The sequence below is a fragment of the Gymnoscopelus microlampas genome, assembly GCF_963454915.1.
Source record: "Gymnoscopelus microlampas genome assembly, chromosome: 12".
Taxonomy (NCBI): Eukaryota; Metazoa; Chordata; class Actinopteri; order Myctophiformes; family Myctophidae; genus Gymnoscopelus; species Gymnoscopelus microlampas.
The window spans coordinates 14,072,367-14,098,240 of NC_139949.1; the positions used below are offsets into that span (position 1 = coordinate 14,072,367).

Sequence of the window (25,874 nt, forward strand, 5' to 3'; positions counted from 1 at the left end):
TGATTTGGTGTTTTAATCATTAAACTCCCGGATTTCTGCAGATTTCTGTCCAGACTAAGGCTAAAAGGCCTTACCACGTGCTTATAGAATTCAATCCATGCCATGCTTCACAGAACATTTTTATTTTCTGACAGGAAATACAGAATAACTGTAATGGAGGAATATAATAGCCACCCCACAGAAGTGGCCCAGCCATAACTCGCTCCTCTAAGGGAGCTCTCTTAGTATTTATTTATTTATTTACTGCTAAACTTGGCATGTGTGGCCCATTATATGACCTGGGGGTGTGCAGTGCCAGGTGGCAATTTGGTTGGACTAACAGCTTCCGAGAAATTCCTCACTTAGTAGGCCGGTGCCAACTCGGGGTGCTGTTAACAGACGTCATAGGCAAAATAACATTCTGGTGCCAGTGTGAGACCTGTTTACAACCACTGAGGTCTTATTTGAGTGAGTGAGTGAGTGAGTGAGTGAGTAAATGCATGTGTAACTGGGTCACACTAGACATTGCCTTTTTTTCTTATTGATCCATGAGGGAGAAAAACAACCAAAGGCAAACATCAGTTTAGTCCTGATGACCAGATATTAAGATGAGAACATGTTTATTAATTTCTGTTGTCCATCTGGCTAATTCATTTTGGAATGTAGTTGACAGGCGATGACCTCTAATCTAATGCAATGTCCCTGCCAGAAGGCACAGAGAATGAACTTGGTTTGAGACCAATTGTTTTCACTTGTGTCTCGTTAGTTTCACTATGTGCATCTGTGTTGTGTTCATTGTGTCTTCATTTCAATTCCCTTTGGTCGTTTGCTGTGTCATCCATTATCTGTTGAGAGTTTAGTTTGCCTTCAGTGTTTGTGAGTTTGTACCATATTGTCCCTGATAGTTTTTGTTCCTGTAAGTTATTTTAGGTAAAGCCTGTTTCACTGCATCATGGGTCCTTTGTCCTCTGCACTAGGGTCCGTTCAGTTTAAATCCACTCCCAACATTATCAGATTCAATGCTGTGGACAGCAAAGCTGTGTCAGTATTAACCACTAGGGGGTGGGGGGTGTCTGAGTAACCACAACCCCCAGTGATGTTCAGGTAGTATAGTGTCTAGTGATAGACAGTTGCATACAGCCCATCTCACATGAACAATAATCTCTCATCGCTCAATCATTCAGTCCATCTGATCTGCTGCTTCTTGTATGTTCCATATTATAATGCACAGTGGGTTGTGTCCATGCACACTAACGGAAATAGGAATCTCTCTTACACCAACTGTGTATCCAACCAACTCAACTCAGCAACAGGAAAGGGGGGGGGGGGGGCAGAACTGCAATGTTGGATTCACCATTAACATAATTTTATTTTTTTTCTATTAATTCATTAAACCTGTGTGTGTCTGCCTGTCCTGAGCATAACTCGGGCGCTGTCTGACGAACGGCCTCAAACTCGGCATGAGTGTTCCATATCCCGGGTGTGTGCAGTGCCAAGTTAGCCTGGCTCCAGACCATAGACTCCACCCACTCTAGCTTCAGTCAGATAATTAGGCTAGTGCCGTTTCTGCCGACTGGCAATTCGGTTGGACCAACGGTTTCCAATGCATCCCTAATTGACAAATCATTGGCCGTTGGCTTCATGGATTAGCGGAGCTTTGCTTCAGGTTTGTGCTGCGAATATAAGTGGCAACGTGTGCAATTGACTGTATTCACACAGCGGCCATTTTGCTCTCACATCATATTTGCGGGGTGGCATTATTTCATTAACTTAATAGCAAAATGGCCACATAGAATAGAACAATAACTGAGACAACATACAAATGATTATAGCCTAGTTATCATTCTTGGTGTGGACGGCCCTTACAAGTCAGAATCAATCAAGTATATTATTCATATTATAATTTTGCCCAATCAACGTAAATATCGTTGCTGTCCGGCAGAAACCAGCTAACTTTTTTTTCCATAAATCAGTGCTATTGAACACCCTTTATGTCTGTGTGTTAATTAAAGAAATATTGAACCAATGAAAAGTATTAAAAAGCGCTTCTGACAAAACCAGCTAACTCCATTGGCTCCTCAAACTTTCTGCTAAACCAGCTAGGTCCACCAAAGGGGGGTTTTGCTAACTCTAGGCTCCACCCCCTTTTGACCTCCAACCTCATTGTGAGCTTTGAGGTCCATTTAGCTGTTCTTATCAATCAAAACCTCCTAACTCCACTTTTGTTTTTGTTTTTGTCATTTCCTGAAAAATGAACATTTTGTAGTTAGCTGGTTTCTGCCGGACAGCAGATATGCAGTGGTTGCTGTTGATATTCAGTGTTCAGCATTGAAGAATGCCAAGAACAAAAATTCATTTCCAACCCAGTTATTGTTCAGAAATCAATTACATTCACTTTGTTTCTTATAGCCTAGAGCAGGCAATTCAATTCCCCTTTCTTTCTTTATTTTTGACAGAATACTGTATAGAGAGCTGAAAAAGTGATAGGAAGGCAAGGCACTGGCAGAATTCGATTGAGGAACACTGGGGTAAATATGGGTCTTACAGTGGTTCCCAACCGGTTTCGGATCAGGGCCGGCTTGAAAATCTAAAAAGATTCCACGGCCCACCCATCTGGTGGGCCGTGGGCAGATGGGTGGGCCTTTTCAGAGCATGTTTATTTTGATGATCAGTCAATCGAACAATCGAATGTGTATCGACTTGGATCAGTGGAACTAGCATACTATACTAAGTTCATATTTAAAAAAGCTCAATGTTTGAATATTTTTTACTTCTTTTTTTTATCAATAAAGTACTTTAGTGTTTTGCCAATTATTTGGGGCCCACTTAAAATATCCTCACGGCCCACAGGTTGGAATTCGCTGGCCTAGAGGCAGTGGTCACTTGAACCCAGGCAGGGGGTGGAGGGTGCCAGGGCTGGCATCTTCCCTCATCAGCTGACTGCTGAGGTCTACCCATCTATCTCTTCTCTGCCCGTGAGTCATCCGTAGTCCCTTCACGCTTGCAGCCCAGCCAGTATTTGGCAATGGATCGTGGGTAAGGAGGCTTGACATAGTCCACCTGCTTAGTCTGCAGGTCCACCCTGTAGTATTTATCTGGGGGGAAATAAGAATATTATACAATATACATTTATAACATTTTGTACCAAACAACAATGACAACAGAGTGGGAGTTAATGAGAGCATGTGCGCTGTAAGCAGGGTTGCCAGATCTGCTTATTATAATTTCCCCGCAAGATTTTCTTTGAAAATAGCCGATCTACAAGCTCACAACGCGTCGCATCGCGACGCGTTGTGAGCTTGTAGATCTGCTATTTTCAAATAGCTGATGTATATGTTAAGGTGCTAACGTGGCCCATAGTCGCTTCTTTTGGGCTGGTTTTCCTAGACCTGGTTGCTTGTTTCTCTCACAGAATCTGGCAACACTGGCTGTAAGATTCATTCACACCTCTCTTGAAGAAGTAGGCATTCTGTGCAGCCATGCCCCTGTAGTCCTGAGTGGTGGCCGTGATGTCATAGTCATATGACTCAGGCATGACGTAGTCGTACTCGCTGTGGTCATAGTAGTCGTAACCGTACATTTCCAGGGAGCGGGTCTGTCTGGTCCTCTGGCCCCGCCTACTCCCAGGGCGCCGCCTTCTCCCAGGACGCCTCCTGCGATTGGGGCGCCTCCTCCTCGGTGGGCTGGGGCGTTGGGTGGGAGGGGCTGTGGGCTGGGGACTGACGTAGAGAGGGCCCAACATGGCGGCGTTCACAGGGGGTTTGATGCCCACCCAGTCCTTACTGATGAAATGAGGGCCCTTGGGATGACTCTGGACTGTAATAGATAGATAGATAGATAGATAGATAGATAGATACGTAGATAGATAGACTGATAGATAGATAGATAGACTAACACTGCAAAGATAAAGTGCATTTACTGTATTTTGGGTCTGTAATAGGTTTGTTTACATTGCCAATAAACATTGGAATACATTCTCATATTTACATTTATGACAGGATCCTACAGCATAGTTTCCATCTACAAATCTACACACACACACACACGCACGCGCACACACACACACACACACACACACACACACACACACACACACACACACACACACACACACACACACACACACACACACACACACACACTCTTACAAGAGTCTCCGAACAGGTCCATGAAGATGTCGTCCCAGGTCTGGTCACAGGACTGACAGTACAGGTCTGTGTAGCGTGTGAACAGGACGGGTGGAGAGGAGCTGCTCATCTGCACACACTCCTCATGGGACGGCTGGTGCTTGAACTCATACTTGTAATACCGGTCCCCTATATAGACAAACAAAAATTGTGGTTTAACCACTTAAACCCCAGCGTTGCGTTGTGAGCTTGTCGATAGGCTACTTTCAGCGAAAGCTTCCCCCACAATAACAGAAAAGACACTAGTATTGAGCCCTGAGGGACTCCGGTTAGCGGTTATCCATATGGGGTTTAAGTGGTTTATTAATATTACTTTTAAATTCCCGACCATTCCAGGCAGTGGAACTACCTACACAAACGAAACAAATTAAGTGAAGAAAATACGTATTTAACAAAAACAAATCAATCTAACAGAAATTAATGAAGAGACCACAACCTGACATGATGTAGTTACTGTATGTTAAGTAGTATTATGTTATCTGACTTTGATTACTTGGATTTTAAATGATGTAATTCCGTCCAGACTGATGGAATGTCAGTCAGTCGATGTTTGCATATTGTCTTTACATTCGTATGGTCTAGCGAGGCCAACAGGACAAAATTAATGACCATGGTAGCGGAAGCTAATGAGGTTCCAAATAAAGAATAAAGAAGGCGGCACGGCAAGTTTAAAGTTTTTGGTTTTACATGGTTTGATCCAGCAATGTTAATCATGACATCACCATGACCTCTACCTGAAGATTACATTCTAGTAGTAGATCCAGTAGTACTATGTTGTTAATTCATTTAAGGTGCTGTAAGTTATTTATTACTATTATATATATTTTGATATATATAATAAGTGTTAAATAGCTCTATATTCAGTGTTTGTTCAGTAACAGGGGTCTCCCTGTCTCTCCAGCTCTTTAGTAAAAAATAGAAATAAATGTTCAGGTTGGGATACCAATTTATCCAATCAGGAGAGAGAACTAATACAGGATACAAGATGAACAAGTGAAATTGGAATGAGCAGACAGGAGTGGAACTCACTATAAAATTGAAGCTAATAAATGGGTTCTCTCTCCTGATCGAATGAATTGGCAACCCAGCTGACATTTTCTTTTTCTGTTTATTAAAGAAATAGAGAGATTGGGAAACTCCTGTTACTGAACAGATACTCTATATAGCAATGAGTTGTATCTACTAAAAAGGGCCAAGAATAAAGTAATTCATACAACATAAGGTGTTGCGTGTTACCTTTGAAGAAGTAGACCTTCTCTTTGCCATGGTGACCTGGTCCTGGTATTGCGAACGCTGCATCAACGTAATCTGGGATCTTGTCGAAGCCCACTGAAATATCTCTAGGGTAGTCATCATCCAAAACATCATCCTCAAACCTCCAGTACCTATTCCCCTGAGACCCAGAACACCAGCCAGTGAGACATGTTTCATAATAAATAAACAACAAAGAAACAACAAAGGAAAGTGCAAATTCAGAAAATAAAAAGAGCTTTCCCACCATCCCCAGAAAACCACTCCTGTTTTCTCTCCCTGTCATCATTCACAGTCTTCTTTCATTATCATCGCAGCAGATGTTTATTTCAAAATCAGCATCACTGTTCTGCCCTAGAGCAGTGGTTTTCAATCCTTTTTGCGTCAAGGACCCCCAAATTGACACATATTAGCCCAGGGACCCCCATCGGAAAAGATATGCCATGGGACTCAAACATTTAGGTTTATTGGGGGTCCCAATCTACACTGTAGTATCATCATCAGTGTTCATTTAACTCTGAGAGTGTACAAATGGATTTGGTTCCATTTGTACACTCTCAGAGTTACAGACATATAAGGGTCAATTTGGTTCCTAACTATTAATTTGGCTGGGGACCCCCTGGAACCCCCTCAAGGACCACTGGTGGTCCCCGGACCACTGGTTGAAAACCCCTGCCCTAGAGCAATGTAAATGGTAGAGAGATATGAAGCTGTACCTTGAAAATGTAGGTTTTTCCTTGGCAGTTCATGCGTGTGAAAGCAGTATCGATAGGGCCAGAGATTCCCCACACGTCCTTGATGAGTTTGGGGTAACCAGGAAGAACTGACTTCTCATCCAGTTCAAAGAAATAATCACCTGGGGAGTCATTGGAAAATGGAATTTCTGCCAGATAAGCTCAAAAATCCAGTCTGGACGCAACAGTGAGTGGTACATCCTTCCTTCAAGCACCAGAAGGAAGGTTTAGTGTCATTACTTGGGCAAAAGTAATTTAGCTCTCTAGTAAATTATAATAACAAACAGAATATCAGTCGATGTGGCCAGGTCAAATCCCCATGTAAAAGGTTTGAGAAAATGTGATGAGAGATAGAGAATAGAAGTGATAGCCAATATAATAAATGTAGGTAGGGAGGGGAGGGTGAGCAAGCCACTACGAAACAGATACAAGTCTGCCTGTTATCAGGATGTTAGAAAGGCCACACTGACATTAACTCATAATTGTGTTTATTGCCTGAAGGTCAAACCGACCGTACCAGATTGATTCATACTAGTTAACTCTGATGAATGAATGCATTATTTTATCTACGTGTCATGCCACCTCGTGGCCCATCCCTCATGAGATTTGAGGGATGGGCCACAGGTGATCACAGGTGCCCCTCATTTAGTTAAGCTATGTATACCATCTGCTACTGATTGCGCTTGTTAGTTATAGTTTGACCTGGCTGGGAATTTATCACTCTCTCCCTCTTAAATTTTACTGTGTGCTACAGCCTCCTTCATTCCTTTGCTGTGCGTGGATTCACAACGGTATGTGTTTACTAGAATACTACTTTGCAGTTTGTTCTACAGTTTATTAGCATAGTTTGGATGTTACCAGCAAACTGTTTGTTGTACCTCATCTTTAGTCTCATGTAGTATGTATAATCTCTGCCTCAGTCTATATAATATTGTCCATCTTTGTATGTTATTATAGTCTTTATCATATTTGAAGCCAATTATTGTTTTACATATTTAGTAATATGTATGTATGTTGTATGTTTCAGACCAAAGCTTTAATAAATCCCCTCAACGGGGAAAGTCTGGTTCCTTCCGTGTCCTCTAACACACCTCCATACCTTGCGCCACTCTAAACCACATTCCCTGTGAGACCCCTGTCTCTTTTACAAGGATATCTCAAGCAGTTATGAGTGAATTTGCACAAAACGTGTTGAAAATGTTGGCACTAGGCCAAGAAATCATTTGAAACTGACACCTTAGCTGAGGTCTATGCTCGACTGACTGAGCACATTTTCTAGTTGCATCTGGACCCACCTCTGAATGCATACATGGAGGCATTCTTCAGCTGCATGAAAGCATCGAATGGTCGGCCGCTGCAGGGGATTGCGTCAGGGTCTGGGGGCGGGGTGGGGTGATCCGTAGTGGAGGGAGGAGCAGTGGTGGTGGGTGCTGGTGTTGTGCTGGTCATCGGTGCAATGGTTGTGACATTCACCTCTTCGGGGGACATTTTGGTAACTGAAGTTAAATCCGCCACTTCACCAAACACATCGCCACGAGCAACTGAATGAATATTATATATAGTTAATGTCACAATATACTGGATATACAATTTAAAGCTACAATGGAGAGAGACATGCAGCGAGGATATGTTGTTACAGATGTCTCCATGCGAATCCGTCCAGTAACCAGGGTGGATTGATATTATACAGCATACGGTAGATGAGAGGTCATTAATGTAACCATATTTTCTCAGAAATGCGTGAATAAGTGAAGCTTGAATTGAGTATTATATTTGACTGACCCTTCCTTGGGCAGGCAGGCTCAAAGTCCTCACAGCAGCTGCCATAATAACCACACATGGAGTCACATTGACAACTCCTCTGGGGGTTGAAGGTGTCACATCGGCCCACGCAGGACTCTGAGGAAAAATAGTTTGATACGTCAGTACTGAACATGCATTATGGTTATGTAAAGTATTATTCCTAGTACATGGCAGTGATGCTGTTTATGGATTAACTATAGCTAATTGCTCAACGTACATTAGCACTAACTGTAGCTAATAACACAATGACAAACATAGAATAAACTTACCCTCTGCAGCAAAGACAGTAGCCATCAAGGCCAAAAGTGCCAGCAGGGCCCCTGCTGGTTTCATGTCTGCTCACTTTATGTTGTGAGAAATTGATGTTCCACTTTTCAGATGAAAAACAGCAAACACAGAAATATGTACAGCTCTGCCTGTCTACATGAACTCAATGTGTTTGAACTGAGAGGCACACTTTGGGACACAGGGACTGTCGCCATCAATCGATTTCAACCAAAAGTGAATGAACCCTGACCCCAGATGGATTGATGATTCGATGTTTAATTATTAAACTCCCACAGAAGATTTATATGTTTTACTACTATGTATTCTATTTATCAAGACAAGCAGCATGGGGAACCCCAAGGGGTGGATTACTGCACGGCCCAAGAGCTCAGGGGGCCCCTAGCCATGAGCATGAACTTTGCATTTCTTATCAAAGGGCTTAGTCATTCATGTCAATAACAGAGCTCCAAAAGTCCTACTGAAAGCTGAAGGAAACATTCACTTTGTAGATGTTTCACTAGTAAGAGACCACACTTCTACTTAAGTTTAACAATTTATTGAAACGTAATGAGATGAATGTGGAACGGGATGAGGAACCCAGGGTGGGGTGACACTCAGGGTGGGGGCGTAGTCTCGGGAGCTGACGGCCATGCATCATTGCTCTACTCGGGGAGCCGTCGGTCGGCTCTGCTCCGTCACTATCCCCCCTGGATTCCTAGAGAAATAGAGACAGTTGGAAGAAGAGCTAGCATTGGGGTGGAGGTTGGGGTGGAGGAGGACGACAAACTTGAAAGCAATGAATATCAGAAATCTACAAGCGCAGTAGGTTACTCTCGACCCATGTTTGGTCGGTCTTGAAGCAGAAGAAATACATAGTTTAAGAGATAGCAGGTGTATTTATACTGTGGTGATTGCAACAAGGATTGGCTGAGGTGAATGGAGGCAGGTGTAGTGGATACGGGTGATTGTGAATGGGGAGTGGCTAATGAGTGAAGGAAAGTGTGGTAGATAGGGAAGAGATTGGGAACGGGGAGTGGCCGTGATAAGCAGAGGGTGGTCTCTACTCCTGAACATACGTTGAACACAACTACATTAAAAGAAAGAAACCATCATAATGCCCTTTGGTGCATGTTTATCCCACCAGTATAACTATAGGACTTTAGATGGGCATGCAAAAAGCAAGTGCAAAACAATGGTGCAATGGTGTCGCACACTAAACAAAGCCACAACGTATCGCATCCATGACACGTGGACATGTGGGCTTGTAGATTGTCGATGTTTGGATGGCAAGACCATCGTACAATGTAGATATCGCATACAGTAAATTAGTTTTAGGGATTTATGACCCTCATAGTCTGAGCTGTGGATGTCAGGGCTGATAACCCATGCATTGCACATTTTTCACATTCCTTACAGTTCATACAGTAAGGGGTTGTGTCTTCATGCTCAGAGACACTTTGACACGTGCCACGTGGACATGGGCGGGCCGGAAGGCAAACCGGTGACCTCTTTACCCACTAAATGTGAGTATTATAGTGTCATATACATTAAGTACATGTGGACTGGGTACCTTTAGGTGCATGAGTCATGACACCAAAAGACTGAATCTAAATACCCAAATACGCTAAGGTTTGCGCGATCTCAATAAAATAGTACTACGGTAAAACAACATTATCATTTTTCTTGAAGAACATTGTTTGAGTCCTTCAGACCATGTGCATATAATGGAACTGGGAAGATATGAATAATATAATTATATTCTTACTGTAAGTGACTTGCCCACCCTGTCTTTCCCAGGCCCAACCCCTGTTCCATTTCTAGCTTCTTCACTGATTGTGATTAGGTGAAAAGGTCGACAAGGTTGGACTTTTGTTCTCAGTTTAGCTAGTACTGCTATGAGGTAGGGTATTAATGTATTACTTTGGACGGCTTCCATATCTCTAATCGATTTACGATAATTAGATAATTTAGATATAATACTTTATTAGGTCAGTTCAGTTACACTTGTGGTGTTTGTCCATAAAAGTCTGGACTTATTGTACATTGTTATAGAACAACATTGCTTTCTTTGAGAGAGTTGTCTCTAGACTCTTCTTGCTCCAGATGCCGATTGGAAGATTCAGTTTCACCCTAACATAGGGTTCTGTTCTTAATCTGTGCACAAACTAGAGACCTATCAATTATGTGACCATCAAACTCACTGATTGAACACTGTATAATATTTGACATGCTCAAATGTCGTAGACATTAAGTAATGGGCCTTATATAATTACTAGAGTTTCGGGGGGCTACGCCCCCCTCAACCCCAGCCGCGCACGGGGCCCAGCGTGGCCGCGTGTATATTGGGGATGGAGGCGAGTGTTAGGCGTGCAACAGGCGGGGGGGGAGGTAGCAGTGTGTGCTGTGGAGGCTGTTGCTAACTTGCTATGAGGCAGAGAGGGAGGTAAAGAGTAGACAGCGTGGCGACGTGCACAGGGGAGCGGATAGTGTGGCTGTAAGTACAGGAAGAAGTAGAGGCAGCGTGTGTAGACATTGTAGTGACCTGAATGGAGCGTGGTGGTGGAGAAGAGACGCAGCAATGCAGAACTGTTGTTGCGCGTTGGCGACGTGTTGGTGAGCGTTGGCGGCGTAGAAGCATGTGTGTGTGTGAGTGTGTGTGCTGTGTGTGTGTGGAGAAGGGACGTTGTGCCGACTGTATGCAGTGGCGTGGTGGTGAGGAAGAGGGGGTGGAGGGAGGGGTGTTGGTGTTGCCAGGTGAGCGTGTTGTAAGCGCGGCGGGCGCGAGTTTCAGCGAGGTGTAAGTGAGGCATGTAGGGAGAGAATGTAATAGTTATGCAGGGGGTCCGCGGTCAGCCCGCTGGTGGCCGGACCCCCTGTAAGTGTAGGGGCGCGTGGGGACCCCCGTAGAAGAGGGCGGGGCCCTTGGGATGGGTGTTGTTTGTTTGATGTAGGTGGTTGCTTCTTTCTGGCGCTGGCTGTGCAAACCTGGCAACCCAGCGCATGCTGGTGGTGGCGTTACACCAGAAATGGTTCCTGGAGAAAATGGTGACCAAAAAAACATTTTGGAAAAAAAGGAAAAAACCCCGCACCGGCTGCCTGCTGTTGTGGTGATTAGGTCGTGCGCACGGTAAACGGTACGAAGCTGCCTCCCCTTCCGTTTTGTCCGACATTTGGTGAGTAGAATTAATTATGTTGCGCGGTGGAAAAGGTGTAGTGAGCAATGAGATGTCCCCTACGCGACGCGTAAATTCAGCGCGGCCGCCGTGGCGAGTCAGTTGGCGACATGTGGTCTGGCGGTGCGTTGTTTAGTCGATAACAGAGCTGTGGGGTGTCCTCACCGAGGGTGCGGAAGTCGGTCGCCATTTATATAGTTAGATGGTGGAAGTGACCTGGCCTCTTCACGTTCAATACTCACTTTATTACCATATCGGCCATGCCATGTGTTTAACCTATCAAATCAGGTGAGTCCATGGAGTGTTACACTCATGTGACTACAACACAAAGTAAGCATTGGGACAAACTTTTCCTTTTTGTTTTTGGCTTAGACACAATAGTTGGTAATCACAAAATGATACGGTATAGCTGGTTATTTTAGAGAGTATAACGTAGTACTTACCACTGATTTTCAGTGTAGCACCATAACTGACATTAACTAACATTATTGGTATGAGACAGATGTAATTTCATTATACAACCAGCTTTTATGGAAATGTGAGGGCAGGAGCCAGCAGATGTTGACTCATGGACTCATATGACCTTTTACCATGACAATGGTAAAAAATGCCCACTGAAAAGGACTGTTTTAAAAATCTATTTTCGGCAAGCGGTACTACTGTACCATGTGACAAATGTATAACGTAACATCTCTATACAATTCATGCACTGATGATGCTTTACTCTGTACAGTCCTGGATCCTTAAATGAAGTTTTATTTGCAATCCAGACTTCTAGACTGATCTCTTTATTTCTGTGTGTGAGTTCTTCCTGGCCCTATTATCTCTACAACCCATTCCTCTTGAAACCAAGTACTCCTCTTGAAATCTGTACTTTTCATCACCAACTCCCAATGACCATACTGTAGGTTTTAACCTCATGAAGAGTTTAATGAATGTGGACAAGCTTACCCTCTGAAATATGGAAGCATACTACATGTTTTATGTGTATGTTTTATAGAGTCAATGCAGGTCAATGTTTTATGACTTTATCAAAGCTCACCTCATCTCTGAGGACACTGCGAGGAATAAGGTACCGGTATGTACAGTATAGAAGAAAGAAGAGATTCTAATGATGTCCTTGTGCTGTGTAAGATCATAAAATGTTCATGCATTTTCAAAATCTCTCTGTTACAGCCTGAAGGGATTTGACATATTTTGACATTTAACAGCGGCTTCAAAATCTAAACTAAACCAGTCGTGAAACCATTCATGTGATTCCTGAAGCTTGTCATTAACTAATCTTTCAAGGAATTTTAAGGAGCTTTTTAAGTAGCTTTTAACACAAAATACATATTGAGCAAACACTCAATAGACTTACAGTATGTATTTTGTATTTATATATTTCAAATCTGCCCTTTGTTATTAAATCAAAACTAGGAGTGATGCTGCCACGCTAATATTATCTTAATGCTTGTGTGACTCCAAGATTAGCACGGTTGGATCTCTGCACAAAAGATCTTTTGTTGCACCTGACAAAGAAAAAGTTTCCTTTATTATGATAAACTTACATTGTTTAGCTATCTCACTGTCTGTCAAACCTTCCCTCATCCCTTTCCTCATTTACATCTTCCTCTCTTTCACAATAGCTACGGCCTCCCTCACTTTACAGTCCTCGTAGTTATACTGTAGTTAATGTTTGATCGCCTGCCAGAGATATAAATGCTAAATTACCATCTTATTAGTGTCCTTACATCACTGCTGACATCTTAAGCTGCTGGACTGGAACAGGACTGTGTTTCCTTGTGGATCGCCGTCATCCGGAGTAACTGCTTTGCCTCTTACAGGTTACAGAGTATTTCGGGATGGGAGTTGGAGCTAAGATCCTGCAGTGGTCGTGGCACCACCGGAATTTCTTCATCATCCTCTTCACCCCACTCCTCATCCTTCCTCTGCCTCTCATCATTCCCACACCAGTAAGTGTGTGTGTGTGTGTGTGTGTGTGTGTGTGTGTGTGTGTGTGTGTGTGTGTGTGTGTGTGTGTGTGTGTGTGTGTGTGCGCACACGCGCGTGCGTGTATTTGTTTGTGTGTTACTGTATGTAGTGTACTGAACATGTGATGCTTGATTGTGTGTCATGAACGTACAATGAAAAGTGATTGATTGATTTACAGTTTTAATTTATGACCAATATATTTCTGTATGGCTGACTGACATTCAAGATTTCCTTAAGATTTTTTTATTTAATTAATTGAATACTTTATTAACAGTTTGCAAATTGTACAGAGGTACGGTTTACAGTGATTGTTAAAAGGATAACACAAAAAGCCTTAGGGGCTTGTTTCATTTGTGACCCTGTGTATTCAATTCATTAAGTCATTTTGGTTGTTTTTTACAAACCTAACAATATCTGAATTTTTCAAAGTATATGAGATACAATACATTTTAATTATATGACTAAATATACTAATTCAATATATCGCATTGTGATATATAGGCTACAACATTACAGCCGTAGCTAAGTGGGTAGAAAGGCTGCCTGGTAATCAGTAGGTCACTGGTTCGCCTAAAGGCCCACCCATGTCCCAATTGATTAGATGTCTAGAAAGCGTTTGAAATTTCACTGTCGGGAAGTTTAAACAGTCGCTCTGAGTTATCGTGGAAACTCATAAAGCGTTAGCTTCAGAGACAAGAAAAGCAAACTGTTTGTCTTTATGGTCAAGGTTACTGTTATCTATGTCCGTAAACCTTTATAGTCTTTTAAAGAGGTGAGGGAGACGTTTCCGACACAGTAGTTTAATTAGCCTCTAAGCTAATGTTTGTGTGTTTTGGTTCACGCACACAGCAACTTACAAAGGCACCTCAAAGTGTCATATAAGTCATGACTAATGCATAATTTTTTATAGTCTTTCTCTTTCTTAATGCTTTCTATTGTTATTATGTCATTGTTTAAACTTTAAACAATGAAATAATAACAAGGAGACAAAACCAAAAAAAACGTTTCTCTTGTGTACTAGTATATGAGATAAAATATCAAATCTTGAATGTGTGTGTGTGTGTGTGTGTGTGTGTGTGTGTGTGTGTGTGTGTGTGTGTGTGTGTGTGTGTGTGTGCGCGCGTGTTTAAAGGAGGCACGATGTGGCTTCGTCATCATCCTCATGGCGTTGTACTGGTGTACAGAGTGCATGCCTCTGGCTGTGACCGCCCTGCTCCCTGTGGTCCTGTTTCCCATGATGGGAATCATGGAGTCTTCTGCGGTATGTGCATGCATAACCACTTAACCACAAAAAAAATATTATTTTGAAAATACCCCATAAACAAGCTCACAATTTTTTTTAATTTAGAGTAGCCAATGGGGTTTAATTAATGCCAATAAATTCCTCCCCACACACTTTTCTGTGTGGTCACTGCTGTTTCCTACTGTGGTTAATTTATATTCCATTGTACGACGGTGTCGCTCGCTGAAAATAGAAGATCGATGTGAGCTTGTAGATCTGCTATTTCTGGTGGTTGACACCATCACTGTACAAGGAAGAAGAGTCCTGCTCCAAAAGTTACAATCAGGTTTATTCATCATCAGCGGTGAGGAAGTTACTTTCAAAATGTATTACAGTACATAATAAAGGGGCAATAGACAACATTCAGCCACTAGATGTTGCAGTTTTTCAATACCTCTCCCCATCACATCTATGTGCCAACAACAGAATTGCTGCCTGTCAAGTAAATATTTAGGGAAATAAAATACCTAACCCAACAGAAACTTATGGATAATGGTGGGTTACAGAGCTAAACAAATCAATAATTCAAAAAAGTTTTGCTAGACTGACAAAATTTGTAAGAACGTAATTTGTTATGAGAAGGTTTCAGGTTGAGTTGTGAGGCCCAAGAACTGAACAGCTTGGGGGAGCAGAATGGACCCCCAAGCTGACCTTTTTAAAAGCTCAGTAGGCTAGTTGTATTATTAGCTTTTTAGTATTTGCTTTTGTACAAATGGTATCTATATAGCCTTTAATAATTACTTTAAATTAAAAGTACATAACTTTTGCGTTACTTCAAAATAAGACCCCTAAATTAAGTACAAAAGAGCTAGGAATATTAAAGAGGATAAGCTAAATGGAATAGAGGAGAATGGCACAATAATGCTATTGCCATTAAAATGGCATTTTAGCAGCCTAAAATACTAAGTAATAAAACTCAAATAACTCAGAAGCGACAGCACTCTCTATCAGAGTGTGTGTGTGTGTGTGTGTGTGTGTGTGTGTGTGTGTGTGTGTGTGTGTGTGTGTGTGTGTGTGCGTGCGTGTGCGCGGGTGCACGTGTGTCTGTTACAGGTTTGTGTGGAGTATCTAAAGGACTCTAATATGCTGTTCATTGGGGGCCTGTTGGTGGCCATTGCTGTGGAGAACTGGCACCTTCATAAACGCATCGCCATCCGTCTCCTCCTGGTGGTTGGTGTGAGACCTGCTCTGTAAGAACACACCTCATTCAACTTCAAACTCCATATTAGACTCATTGAAAACACAGGTCGGGCGTCTATACGAACACAATTGGCCCGTGTTCGGGGGAGGGAAGACGGAGGGGAGGGTGATATTGTTCATTGCACGTACTCTGGGGGCTGGGGCGGCACCTGTCAGCAGGGAGTGTTGGGCGGGAGGAGTAGGGCTAAGGCTCTACGTCCTCCCTGTGGGGGCTCCTCACTGCCAGGTGAGTCAGTAGGAAACAGCAGTGACCACACAGAAGAGTGTGTAGGGAGGAATTTATTGGCATTAATTAAACCCCATCGGCAAAAATGGAGTACAAAATAATTGGCTATTTAAAAAAGGGGGGGAAAATAAAACACATGTCCTTGCTTCTGGTGACTGATATTGTCCTTCTTCATGCATGGACCTCATGGATTTCATGCATGGATTTACAGGACTCCTTCATGCAACATTACATTACAGAAAACGTCTCGTAGAAAGACATATAATAAGAAGCAGGGATTTGTTTTTTCAATCAAGTGAGTTTGAAGCTGAATGGGCTTATAAGAGGAGTGTGTGTCTGGTTAAATGAATATCAAATATGTTCAATCAAGCAACCTAAAAACTGGAGTGCACACAAAAGCCTGTGTAGACGTGAAATTAGGTCACAAAAGTTTTAAAGTGAAATTTTCTTGCTGCGATACATAACTTACGTCCTTCTTGGGATTCACACCCTGGTCTCCTGCGCGAGTACCAAAATGTCTACTGTTGAGCTTAGACAGAGCTCCTTCTGAGCAGAGGATGAAGTGTGATTTGACCTTCATGCAATTATAAATGAAATAATTGTTTTACACTATACAGTACACATACATTTCTCAATTGAAGAGCAGATAGACCACCTCCAACCACCACAGTTGGTATTGTATTGACATAATTCTACCATACAGATTAAAGTGAGAGTAACGTGTAAAACTTTACACTGAACAGTGATGGACATAGGCCTACAAGATTTGTGTGAGTGACGATATGCCAATGTAATCCAGCTCTGCTCTGGTCATCTCTCCTGCTGTTCCCCTCAGGCTCATGATGGGCTTCATGATCATCTCGGCCTGCCTGTCCATGTGGATCAGCAACACAGCTACCACCGCCATGATGCTGCCCATCGCCCAGGCCGTGCTGGATCAACTGAGTGCCACGGAGGCCCGGGCCGAAGAACGTGAGCTGCAGGCTTCAGGGGAGGACAACCAGGCCTTTGAGCTGGAGACCCAACAGGACAAAGGGGAGACACCGAACGGGAAAATCGCGCCAGAAGACGACAAACCTCGGTCGGACGTCAGAGTGAGTAAGTGAAAAATGTCTGACTGATGAAGATACAGGCATGATGGATGGATGGATGGATGGATACATAGTCACATACTACATACAAAAATACATACTATACATACATACCTACATACATACATACACAACAGGTCACATTTGCTTAATGTTAGAGGAATATATAATTGTTTGATTTTCCAGCTGAAAAAGCGTTTTTCAGTAAACATTTAGTTAGTGGTTTCCTGTCTCAACTCTTCTCAAACTCAGAAACATATCATGTTGCTTCACCTAAAATCCTCATTAAGACTTTGTGCATGTAGCTGTTAACGGAAATCATGATTGATGTCAAGAAGCTTGGGGTATAGATTTCTGAGATGACTACAGAAGTACATTGCTAAGTTCTTGAGTGACTCACTTCACCTCAAAATGCTGTCTTTCCTCTTACTGTCATGACCGATCTCCAGAAGAGTATCCAGATCAGGACCGGAGTGTTGACGCGGAATTGGAAAGAAGGAGAATATTAAGGGAGGAAAAGTACCGAAGCCTGAAAAAAGGAATGAGTCTGAGTGTGTGTTACTCTGCTAGCATCGGCGGGACAGCCACCCTCACTGGCACGACCCCTAACCTCATCCTGAAGGGTCAAGTAGACAAGTGAGGTTCAGTAAACAGATCAGTAAAATTATATGATTTCAAATTAAATTAATTTTTGTGGTTGTGCAATTAATTAAGCCTGAGCCCTATTTTGCGTGTCTTAAGTACCAGATCTTAACTTAAGACCTGGAGGCGTGGCCAATTCTGTTTGGCCACTCAAAATAGCCAAACAGCATTGGTCACGCCTCCAGGTCTTAAGTTAAGTCATAAGACCTGCACTTAAGACGCACAAAATAGGGCCTGAGTGTCACAACACTTCAGCACAGAAACAGCTTTATAATATAGGAAACTCTTTTTCTCCTTTCCCATCATATATTGTATCTCTCCCATCTCCTCAACCCCCTCTCTTCCTCTGAAGGCTCTTTCCCAACAATGGTGATATAATCAACTTTACCAGCTGGTTTGCCTTTGCCTTCCCCAATGCGCTGCTCATGCTGGCACTCTCCTGGTTATGGCTGCAGTTCCTGTACCTGGGCTTCAAGTAAGTCATCTGATTGGAAATATTAGGATTGCAGCAATCTGAAAATGAAAAATTATAACATTCAGTATATTCCATTACAGTTAAACATTTCACAGGAAACAAAAAGCAATTACAACATTTTCCAATATTCATGTAAAATTCACAATAGAATACACAGAATCAAGTGAGGGGCACATGTGAGCTGATAAAGACTTTTTGTCACAAATCATGAAATATGAACTGATAATGGCTGCATTAAACAACAGTATTAAAAATACACTCCTGAATTGGAATGAACTTATGGTACATACAGTCAAGGTCTGCCCGGGAATCAAACCAGGGACTCACTGTCAGCCATCAGAGGCTAAGTGGTGCTCGGGTGGCGCAGTGGTAAAGTCACTGTCCACTACCACGGAGGTTGTGGGTTCAAATCCACCGTGGTGCATCCGGCTTCGTCGAGCGTCTACACTAACACAATTGGCCCGTGTTCAGTGGGAGGGAAGCCGGGCGGGGTGGGTGATATCGGTCATTGCACATACTCCTACGGGCTGGGGGCGGCACCTGTCAGCAGGGAGTATTGGGTGGGAGGAGTGGGATGAAGTCTCTACGTCCTCCCGGTGGGGGCTCCTCACTGACAGGTGAGTCAGTAGGATACGACAGCAGTGACAACACAGAAATGTATGTGGGGAGGAATCAATTGACATAACGACTAAATTGGGGAGAGAAATGGGTAAAAAATAATTGGCTACTCTAAATTTAGAAAAACATATATATAAATTTAGAAAAACATATATATATATTTTAACTATGTCCCATTTATGTCCATATTGTTTACTTACTTTTTGATCTTTAACTATTTGAGTGACCTGATGACCTTTCCTCTAGCCCCATCCTAAATCAAACATTTCCAGCCTCTAGGGGCTCTAGTGGGGATTTTATAGGGCCTACACTTAGCCTTGTTCAGTAGAGTACAAGTGTCGAAATAGAGTAGACATAAGCCTATAATCACCCCTGACCTTCTAACCATTCATTCCCTTGTTGTCTACATTCACAAGTTAATAAATCTTTAATCACTTCCTTGATTCATTGACTAATCCCTGCTATTGGCCTTTGTACCTTTCTGCCCAGCATGAAGAAGTCATTTGGCTGTGGCCTCAAAGACAAGCACAGAGACAAGGAAGCATATGAAGTGATGAAGGAGGAGTACAGGAAGTTGGGTGGGGTGACGTTTGCGGAGGTGGCAGTACTGAGCATCTTCACCAGTCTGGTTGTCCTCTGGTTCACCAGGGAACCAGGATTCATCGACGGCTGGGCCACCATTCTTTTCAACCAGGGTGGAACAAGGTCTCTCTCGCTCTCTCTCGCTTTTCGTATATAGATCTCTCTCCTTCTCAATGACCCTTTCCCTCTCTGTCAGTGTCCTTCTCGCAACCCCCTGTATGTCTGTTGTACACACGTGTAATGAGCAGTGTTGTAAAGTAACTAAGTACAAGTACTGTACTTAAGTACAATTATGAGGTATTTTTACTTTACTGGAGTATTTCCAATTGTCTATACTTTTACTTCTAACCCACTACATCTCAGAGGTAACTATTATATATATTACTCGACTGCAATTATTAGAAAATATTATATATATATGGTTACTTTGCAGATATCAATTATAACATTATAAAACATAAATTAACCCTATTTTATACCTAGGCTATTTGAAAATAGCCGACCTAGATCTGCTATTTTCAAACATTTTAGTACTTTTACTTTTGGTACTTTAAGTACATTAAGTACATTTTGATACCAATACTTTACTTTTCCAATACTGTACTTTTACTCAAGTAAATTTTGAATTCGGGACTTTTACTTGTACCGGAGTACTTCTACATTGCAGTATTGATACTTTTACTTAAGTAAAACATTACCACCACTGGTAATGAGGAGCACACACTTATCACAACAAAGCAAAGCCAAATGATATTTACATGAATACACTAACACAGTAAAGTACTGAGTGTTAATTTGACTTTGAGTGTACAATGTCACAGGTTGGTACATTTGCACCTGGATAAAATACCACCGAGGATTTTACTGACTACAGCATGAAACAGTATTTTTTGAAAGTATTGTAATATAATCTCTTCTGCTGTATGTTAACAGACAGTTTGTGACAGATGGAACCACTGCTATCTTCATGTCCATGCTCCTCTTCATCATCCCTTCCCAGCTGCCCCGCTTTGGAGGCTACGGGTACGACGAAGAAGGTGAGAAAGGAGGGAAAGAAATAGAGTCTAAAGATGGCTAGAGTACTGTAGAGTCCTGTAATTTCTCCTTCTGCTAACTGCTAATCACAATACCAATGCTAATGCTAATAGAAGATGAGAGCGGCGTGGCGATGAAGAACAGATTATTGATATGCTCTCCCTTCCCCTAGGTAAGGAGGTGAAGTCGCCCCCTCCTCTGCTGAACTGGCAAGTGGTCCATGAACGGATGCCCTGGAACATCATCCTCCTACTAGGGGGAGGTTTCGCTCTGGCTGCCGGCAGTGAGGTACAGTAAATTGTACTAACTGAACTGCCAGCTAGTGTAATAGGCTCTATGCACAGCAGCCATATTGGAAAGAAATGTGGCCTCTTCCTTCACAGATGTTACCAATGATTCTAATGAAGGCTCTGTTCCATTTAGTGTAGCACAGTGGTTCTCAAACCTTTTAATTTCAATGACCCCCATAACTCTGAGAGTGTACAAATGGAACCATTTGGTTCCATTTGTACACTCTCAGAGTTACACACCTGTAAGGGGCCATTTGGAACCCCCCTAAAGGAGCCAAGAGGATACCTGGACCACACTTTGAGACCCACTGGCAGAGTGTTTCCAGTGAGCTAACATGCCCAATATCAGCACCCTGACTCTGTTTGACCAGAATGGAACAGAGCCTTCATTAGTATCATTGGTAACACCTGTGAAGGAAGTAAGGAAGAGGCCCGATTTATTTTACAATATGACTGCTGTGCATAGAGCCTATTCTTTTCATCCACTCAACTTATGCAATGGCCATGCCCCATAGCTATGCTGACAGTGATTTAATTATTAGTGATTATAAGTGATTTAGTCATTAGCGTCGCCCACAAAACCAAGCCCCCAGAACCCAGTACTTGCATTGAAGCGAAATGGACATGCTGGCCATTCGTAGGTACTGCAGCTTAAACGGACGGAGCCACTGCAAATGTACGAGCGAAAACGGTTTCGACCAATGGGCTTGACTCACGAGCTTGCGCACAAGCTTGCGCACGGGGCCGCGCACCTCTGTGACATAAAACGCGTCACTTCTGTGACGCAGAACGTATCACAGTGGCCCCAAATAGGCTACGCCCATCACACTTTACAACCCGGAAGAAGGGGTGAATTCGCTTCATGCGCTGGGTGAGCAACTCAATGCAAGTGGATGGGAGGCGATATCCGGTGCCCTCTCTATTATTTTTAACTCTATGCACAAAACCCAAAGACTGACACTAGTGATAGTGAAAGAGAAAAGGTGGAGCCTCCTTCAGACCTGGAGCATATAGGCAGATATAATGGCTCATGCAAATATATGGTGGGCCCAGCAGGTTGCTCCTGACATCTGTGTTATCAGAAAATAGTTTCTGTGAGAAATAGGCCATGCACTTGCTCAATATTGATTAATTTGACATTTTACAATGGTTAGTTTAAAAGTGTGTTAATATTCAGCAGAAAATATCAATATTTTCAGATGCCGACATCGTCGACTCAACGTAGTCTGGTTTACTTTCATAATCAAGAACTATGTGCAATTTTGAAATATATGAATACCACCCTATCTGTTAACGACACAGACAACACTGAGTGGTCACTGGTCATCATACTGGACTCAAGCGCACTTCCTTTAGCGCGCCTGCCTTGTGATGTGACTATTTTGAATGATTGATTGATTGATTGATTGATTTGTTGCTTGGTTGATTGGTTGAGAAGTGATGGGCCTTGGTTATCATCCTCTGGTTTTGACTTTGGGTTATGGTTCACCCCTTTTGGGCATGTCATTGTAGTCAAGAAATAAAAATGTAAAATAAATTCAAACTTTCAAGATGTTTGGGGCGGCAACACGACAGCCAAGTGGTTTGGGCCCGTACTACATGGGCATTACCTGACAGCAAGTCCCCGGTTTGATTCCCGGCCGGACCATTTGCTGCATGTCACTCCCCTACTCTCTCTGTCTGTCTACACGACTGTATCTATCAAATGAGGGCTCAGAAAAGCCGTTGTAAAAAATGCATGTGATGTAAGCTTCTAAGCTTGTAGATCTGCAATTTTTGCTATGCGTCATACAAACAACAAAGTAGGCGTGGTTATGACGGAAGTTGGAGAACTATCTGCACACGTGCTATATTCAGCAACAAGGCGGTCCACCACCATTTTCTTGTATTTATTTTTTTACATTTCTATTTGTCCAGGTATCAGGTTTGTCTACGTGGCTGGGGGCAAGCTTGGCTCCACTGAAGGTAGTTCCTCCCTTCGCCATCTCCCTGCTGGTTTGCCTGCTGGTGGCCACATTCACAGAGGTCGCCAGCAACACAGCTACCACTACCCTGTTCCTTCCTATACTGGCCTCAATGGTACACACACACACACACACACACACACACACACACACACACACACACACACCTATTTATACAACACCAAAACAGCCAGAGTTTGATCATAAGCCTGTGTGTGTGTGTGTGTGTGTGTGTGTGTGTGTGTGTGTGTGTGTGTGTGTGTGTGTGTGTGTGTGTGTGTGTGTGTGTGTGTGTGTGTGTGTGTGTGTGTGTGTGTGTGTGTGTGTGTGTGTGTTCTTCAGGCCACAGCCATAGAGCTGCACCCCCTGTATGTGATGATTCCATGCGTGCAGGCTGCATCTTTGGCTTTCATGCTGCCTGTGGCGACACCGCCCAACGCTATAGCCTTCTCCTTTGGAGGCCTCCGGGTCTTAGACATGGTGAGGCACATGCACACACACGCACACACACACACACACACACACACGCACACGCACACGCACACGCACACGCACACGCACACACACACACACACACGCTTCTATATATGTCCACCACAATTCCTCTGCTTTCCAGCATGACAGACAACTCTGCTGCTTCTCCACAAATATGCTCTTGAATAAGCCCACAGTGCCACCTCCTGGAGGCAGTCACACTGACATTCAGCTGACATGCTTAAGCTATTTGTGTGCATGACATTATACTGTAGGTGAAAATGTTCTAAGATTATCAAAAACTGTTCAGAAATAGTGAAATTAGCAAATCTACGGCCATTTTCACATTTGTTTTTAAATGGGGCTCAAGTGGTTAACCAGAGTGCCCCACAGTTACAACAGAGGAGGAAAAGGGTCAGAGCCCAGATAATATACTGTGATCCAGTGCTGTAAACGGAGGACGAAGCTAAATGTTTTGTTTTGTTTTGATTTAATGGGCTCTGTGTGTGTGTGTGTGTTTGGTATTTCTGTTTCTGAACTTCTTACTGTTGTCTACTTTACTGAACATCGGAATAGACAGCCAGCCAAACTATACGGTATTCTTAAAACTGAGCTTTTGAATAAGACAACGTATATGACATTTTCTTAAACACCCTTGAATTCCAACATACAAATATAAGGCAGCAGTTGAAATTCTGCCCCCCCCCCCATCTGGACGTTGAGTGTATGTGTGAAGCTATCCTGCTGTGTGTGACTGTCTGTCCCTTTAGGTGAAGGCTGGCTTCATGCTGAACATCATTGGAATTGTGACCATCAACTTGAGCATCAACACCTGGGGGTATACCATGTTTAACCTCAACACCTTCCCTGACTGGGCCAACACTACACAAGTCAATGTTACATCCGTTACATGTATTTAAATTGTCCTCTAGCATTTTTATCACTTAAAGACTCAATGAGAGAACATATTACTCCAGTTCTAGCTTCACTACATTGGTTCCCGGTTGTTTTTAGGATTGATTTAAAAAGTATTTATTTGTTTATAAAGCTCTAAATGGTCTGGCACCTTCCTACCTCTATGACTACCTGCCTAGATATGTACCAAACTGCCCCCTCAGGTCTTCTAGTGCTGACCTGCTGAAAGTGCCTACAATGACATAAAAAACACGGTGAAGCAGCATTCTGCTTCTACGGGCCAACAACGTGGAATAAACTCCCATTACCCCTAAGACAGGCAGTGTCTAGCTTTAAAGCACAGCTCAAGACCGATTTCTTCACTCTTGCTTTTAGTTGATTTTTAAATCTCTGTGTTGTTATTCATGTCCTCACTGTTTTGCCTGATTCACTGCCTTTTTTGCTTTTATTTTGATGTTGTTTTATGCTTTTGCTTTTCATTTTTGCTTCATTGTTAAATTAGTTGTACTTTTTCTGTAATTGTATTCTTGCTCTGTAAAGCACTTTGAGCTGCATTTCATGTCATGAAAGGTGCAATACAAATAAAGTTTATTATTGTTAATGAGAGAGACCCAGTCAGGACAGATGTGGTAGCAAAGATAAAGTTATCCCACTTCCTGGGAGTGTGCCACTTTGACCCTGGCCTGGCGTCCCGATTTTAGGCATGTCATTATAGGCGAAAGGTTTCCAAAAATGTATATATTTTTGACTCAGAATATCAACTCATAATGTTCAAATGGTGTACTCCACCACCTAGGATCTCTACCTTAAACAAAATAATGTTGAGATAATTTTCTTAAATTCAAAAGGACTTAAGTTGACACTAATGGATCTTCATGAGTTTATCATTTACAGTATAGCCTGCCCTATAACATGTGTTTGTAGATATGTGTTTATACCCCAAAGGCATTGAATGATGATTGTGATTAAAACATGTTTTCTCAAAGATGTTCTGTTTTGTAGACACTACTGTTTTGTGGGTGAGTTGAGAAAGGACTTCATTGATTGTGTTATAGTCCTATTTGATGGATCAATAAAAGCTTTTTTAGTCGCATGCTGAAAGCAGCGCGGCTCTATAAACAGCACTAGTCTTAGTCCGACACCCGAGTGACATTTAGTGACACCTAAGTGTCATTGGCTGTCCTGGCTGTCCTTCACACTTCCCGCCAATGGGGAGACGCCTCTCTGCAGCACCCGCCTCTCCTTCTTTGACACCTATTTGTCATTGGCTGTCCTGGCTGTCCTTCACACTTCCCCCCCTTTAAGCCAATGGGGAGACGGCGCTCTGCAGCACCCGCCTCTCCTCCTTTGACACCTATTTGTCATTGGCTGTCCTGGCTGTCCTTCACACGGCGCTTTGCAGCACCCGCCTCTCCTTCTTTGCTGCAGAGAGAGAGAAAGGGAGACAGCTTCAGGCCGGAGGGTTAGCCTAAAATCTAGCGTGCTTCATTAGACCTAGTTTGGCTATTAAGTTATTATTTGGCCATGTTCACACTGACTTCAATCTTAGCTATTGTTGGGAAGACCCGTGTGGTGTCACAAAATGTTGCCACCACTTATATAAAAAACATTACAGCGTTAATCTGCGACGCTAAATGTTGCCAGGTTTGGCGAGAGAAACTAGCAATCCAAAAAACAAGTAATCAGGTCTATGAAAAGATTGGGGCCAAAAA

General features: G+C 42.8%; 2 protein-coding genes across 2 annotated transcripts; one reads left to right on the forward strand and one right to left on the reverse strand.

Moving 5' to 3' along the window:
* Positions 1-2,915: 2,915 nt before the first annotated feature.
* On the reverse strand, positions 2,916-8,350 carry LOC311057967 (vitronectin-like). The gene is made up of 8 exons (XM_084075191.1): positions 8,224-8,350; positions 7,934-8,050; positions 7,447-7,692; positions 6,134-6,273; positions 5,403-5,559; positions 4,128-4,295; positions 3,427-3,795; positions 2,916-3,074 (listed from the first exon to the last, which is right to left on the reverse strand). The coding sequence occupies exons 1-8, from the start codon at positions 8,285-8,287 to the stop codon at positions 2,938-2,940; spliced, it is 1,398 nt and encodes a 465-aa protein (XP_083931317.1). The 5' UTR covers positions 8,288-8,350; the 3' UTR covers positions 2,916-2,937.
* Positions 8,351-14,515: 6,165 nt separating this feature from the next.
* On the forward strand, positions 14,516-24,167 carry LOC311057215 (solute carrier family 13 member 2-like; the record flags this gene model as incomplete). Its single annotated transcript, XM_084074164.1, has 11 exons — positions 14,516-14,629; positions 15,704-15,840; positions 16,912-17,170; positions 17,622-17,803; positions 18,162-18,284; positions 19,392-19,607; positions 20,418-20,521; positions 20,692-20,807; positions 22,727-22,888; positions 23,116-23,253; positions 24,018-24,167. The coding sequence occupies exons 1-11, from the start codon at positions 14,531-14,533 to the stop codon at positions 24,165-24,167; spliced, it is 1,686 nt and encodes a 561-aa protein (XP_083930290.1). The 5' UTR covers positions 14,516-14,530.
* Positions 24,168-25,874: the final 1,707 nt, after the last annotated feature.

Coding starts and splice junctions, on each gene's coding strand:
- LOC311057967 (XM_084075191.1), bottom strand. CDS start 8,287: ATGAAACCAGCAGGGGCCCTGCTGGCACTTTTGGCCTTGATGGCTACT. Junction 7,693..7,933: donor GCCTGCCTGCCCAAGGAAGG/GTCAGTCAAATA, acceptor ATATTCATTCAG/TTGCTCGTGGCGATGTGTTT. Junction 3,075..3,426: donor TGCCTACTTCTTCAAGAGAG/GTGTGAATGAAT, acceptor ATTTCCCCCCAG/ATAAATACTACAGGGTGGAC.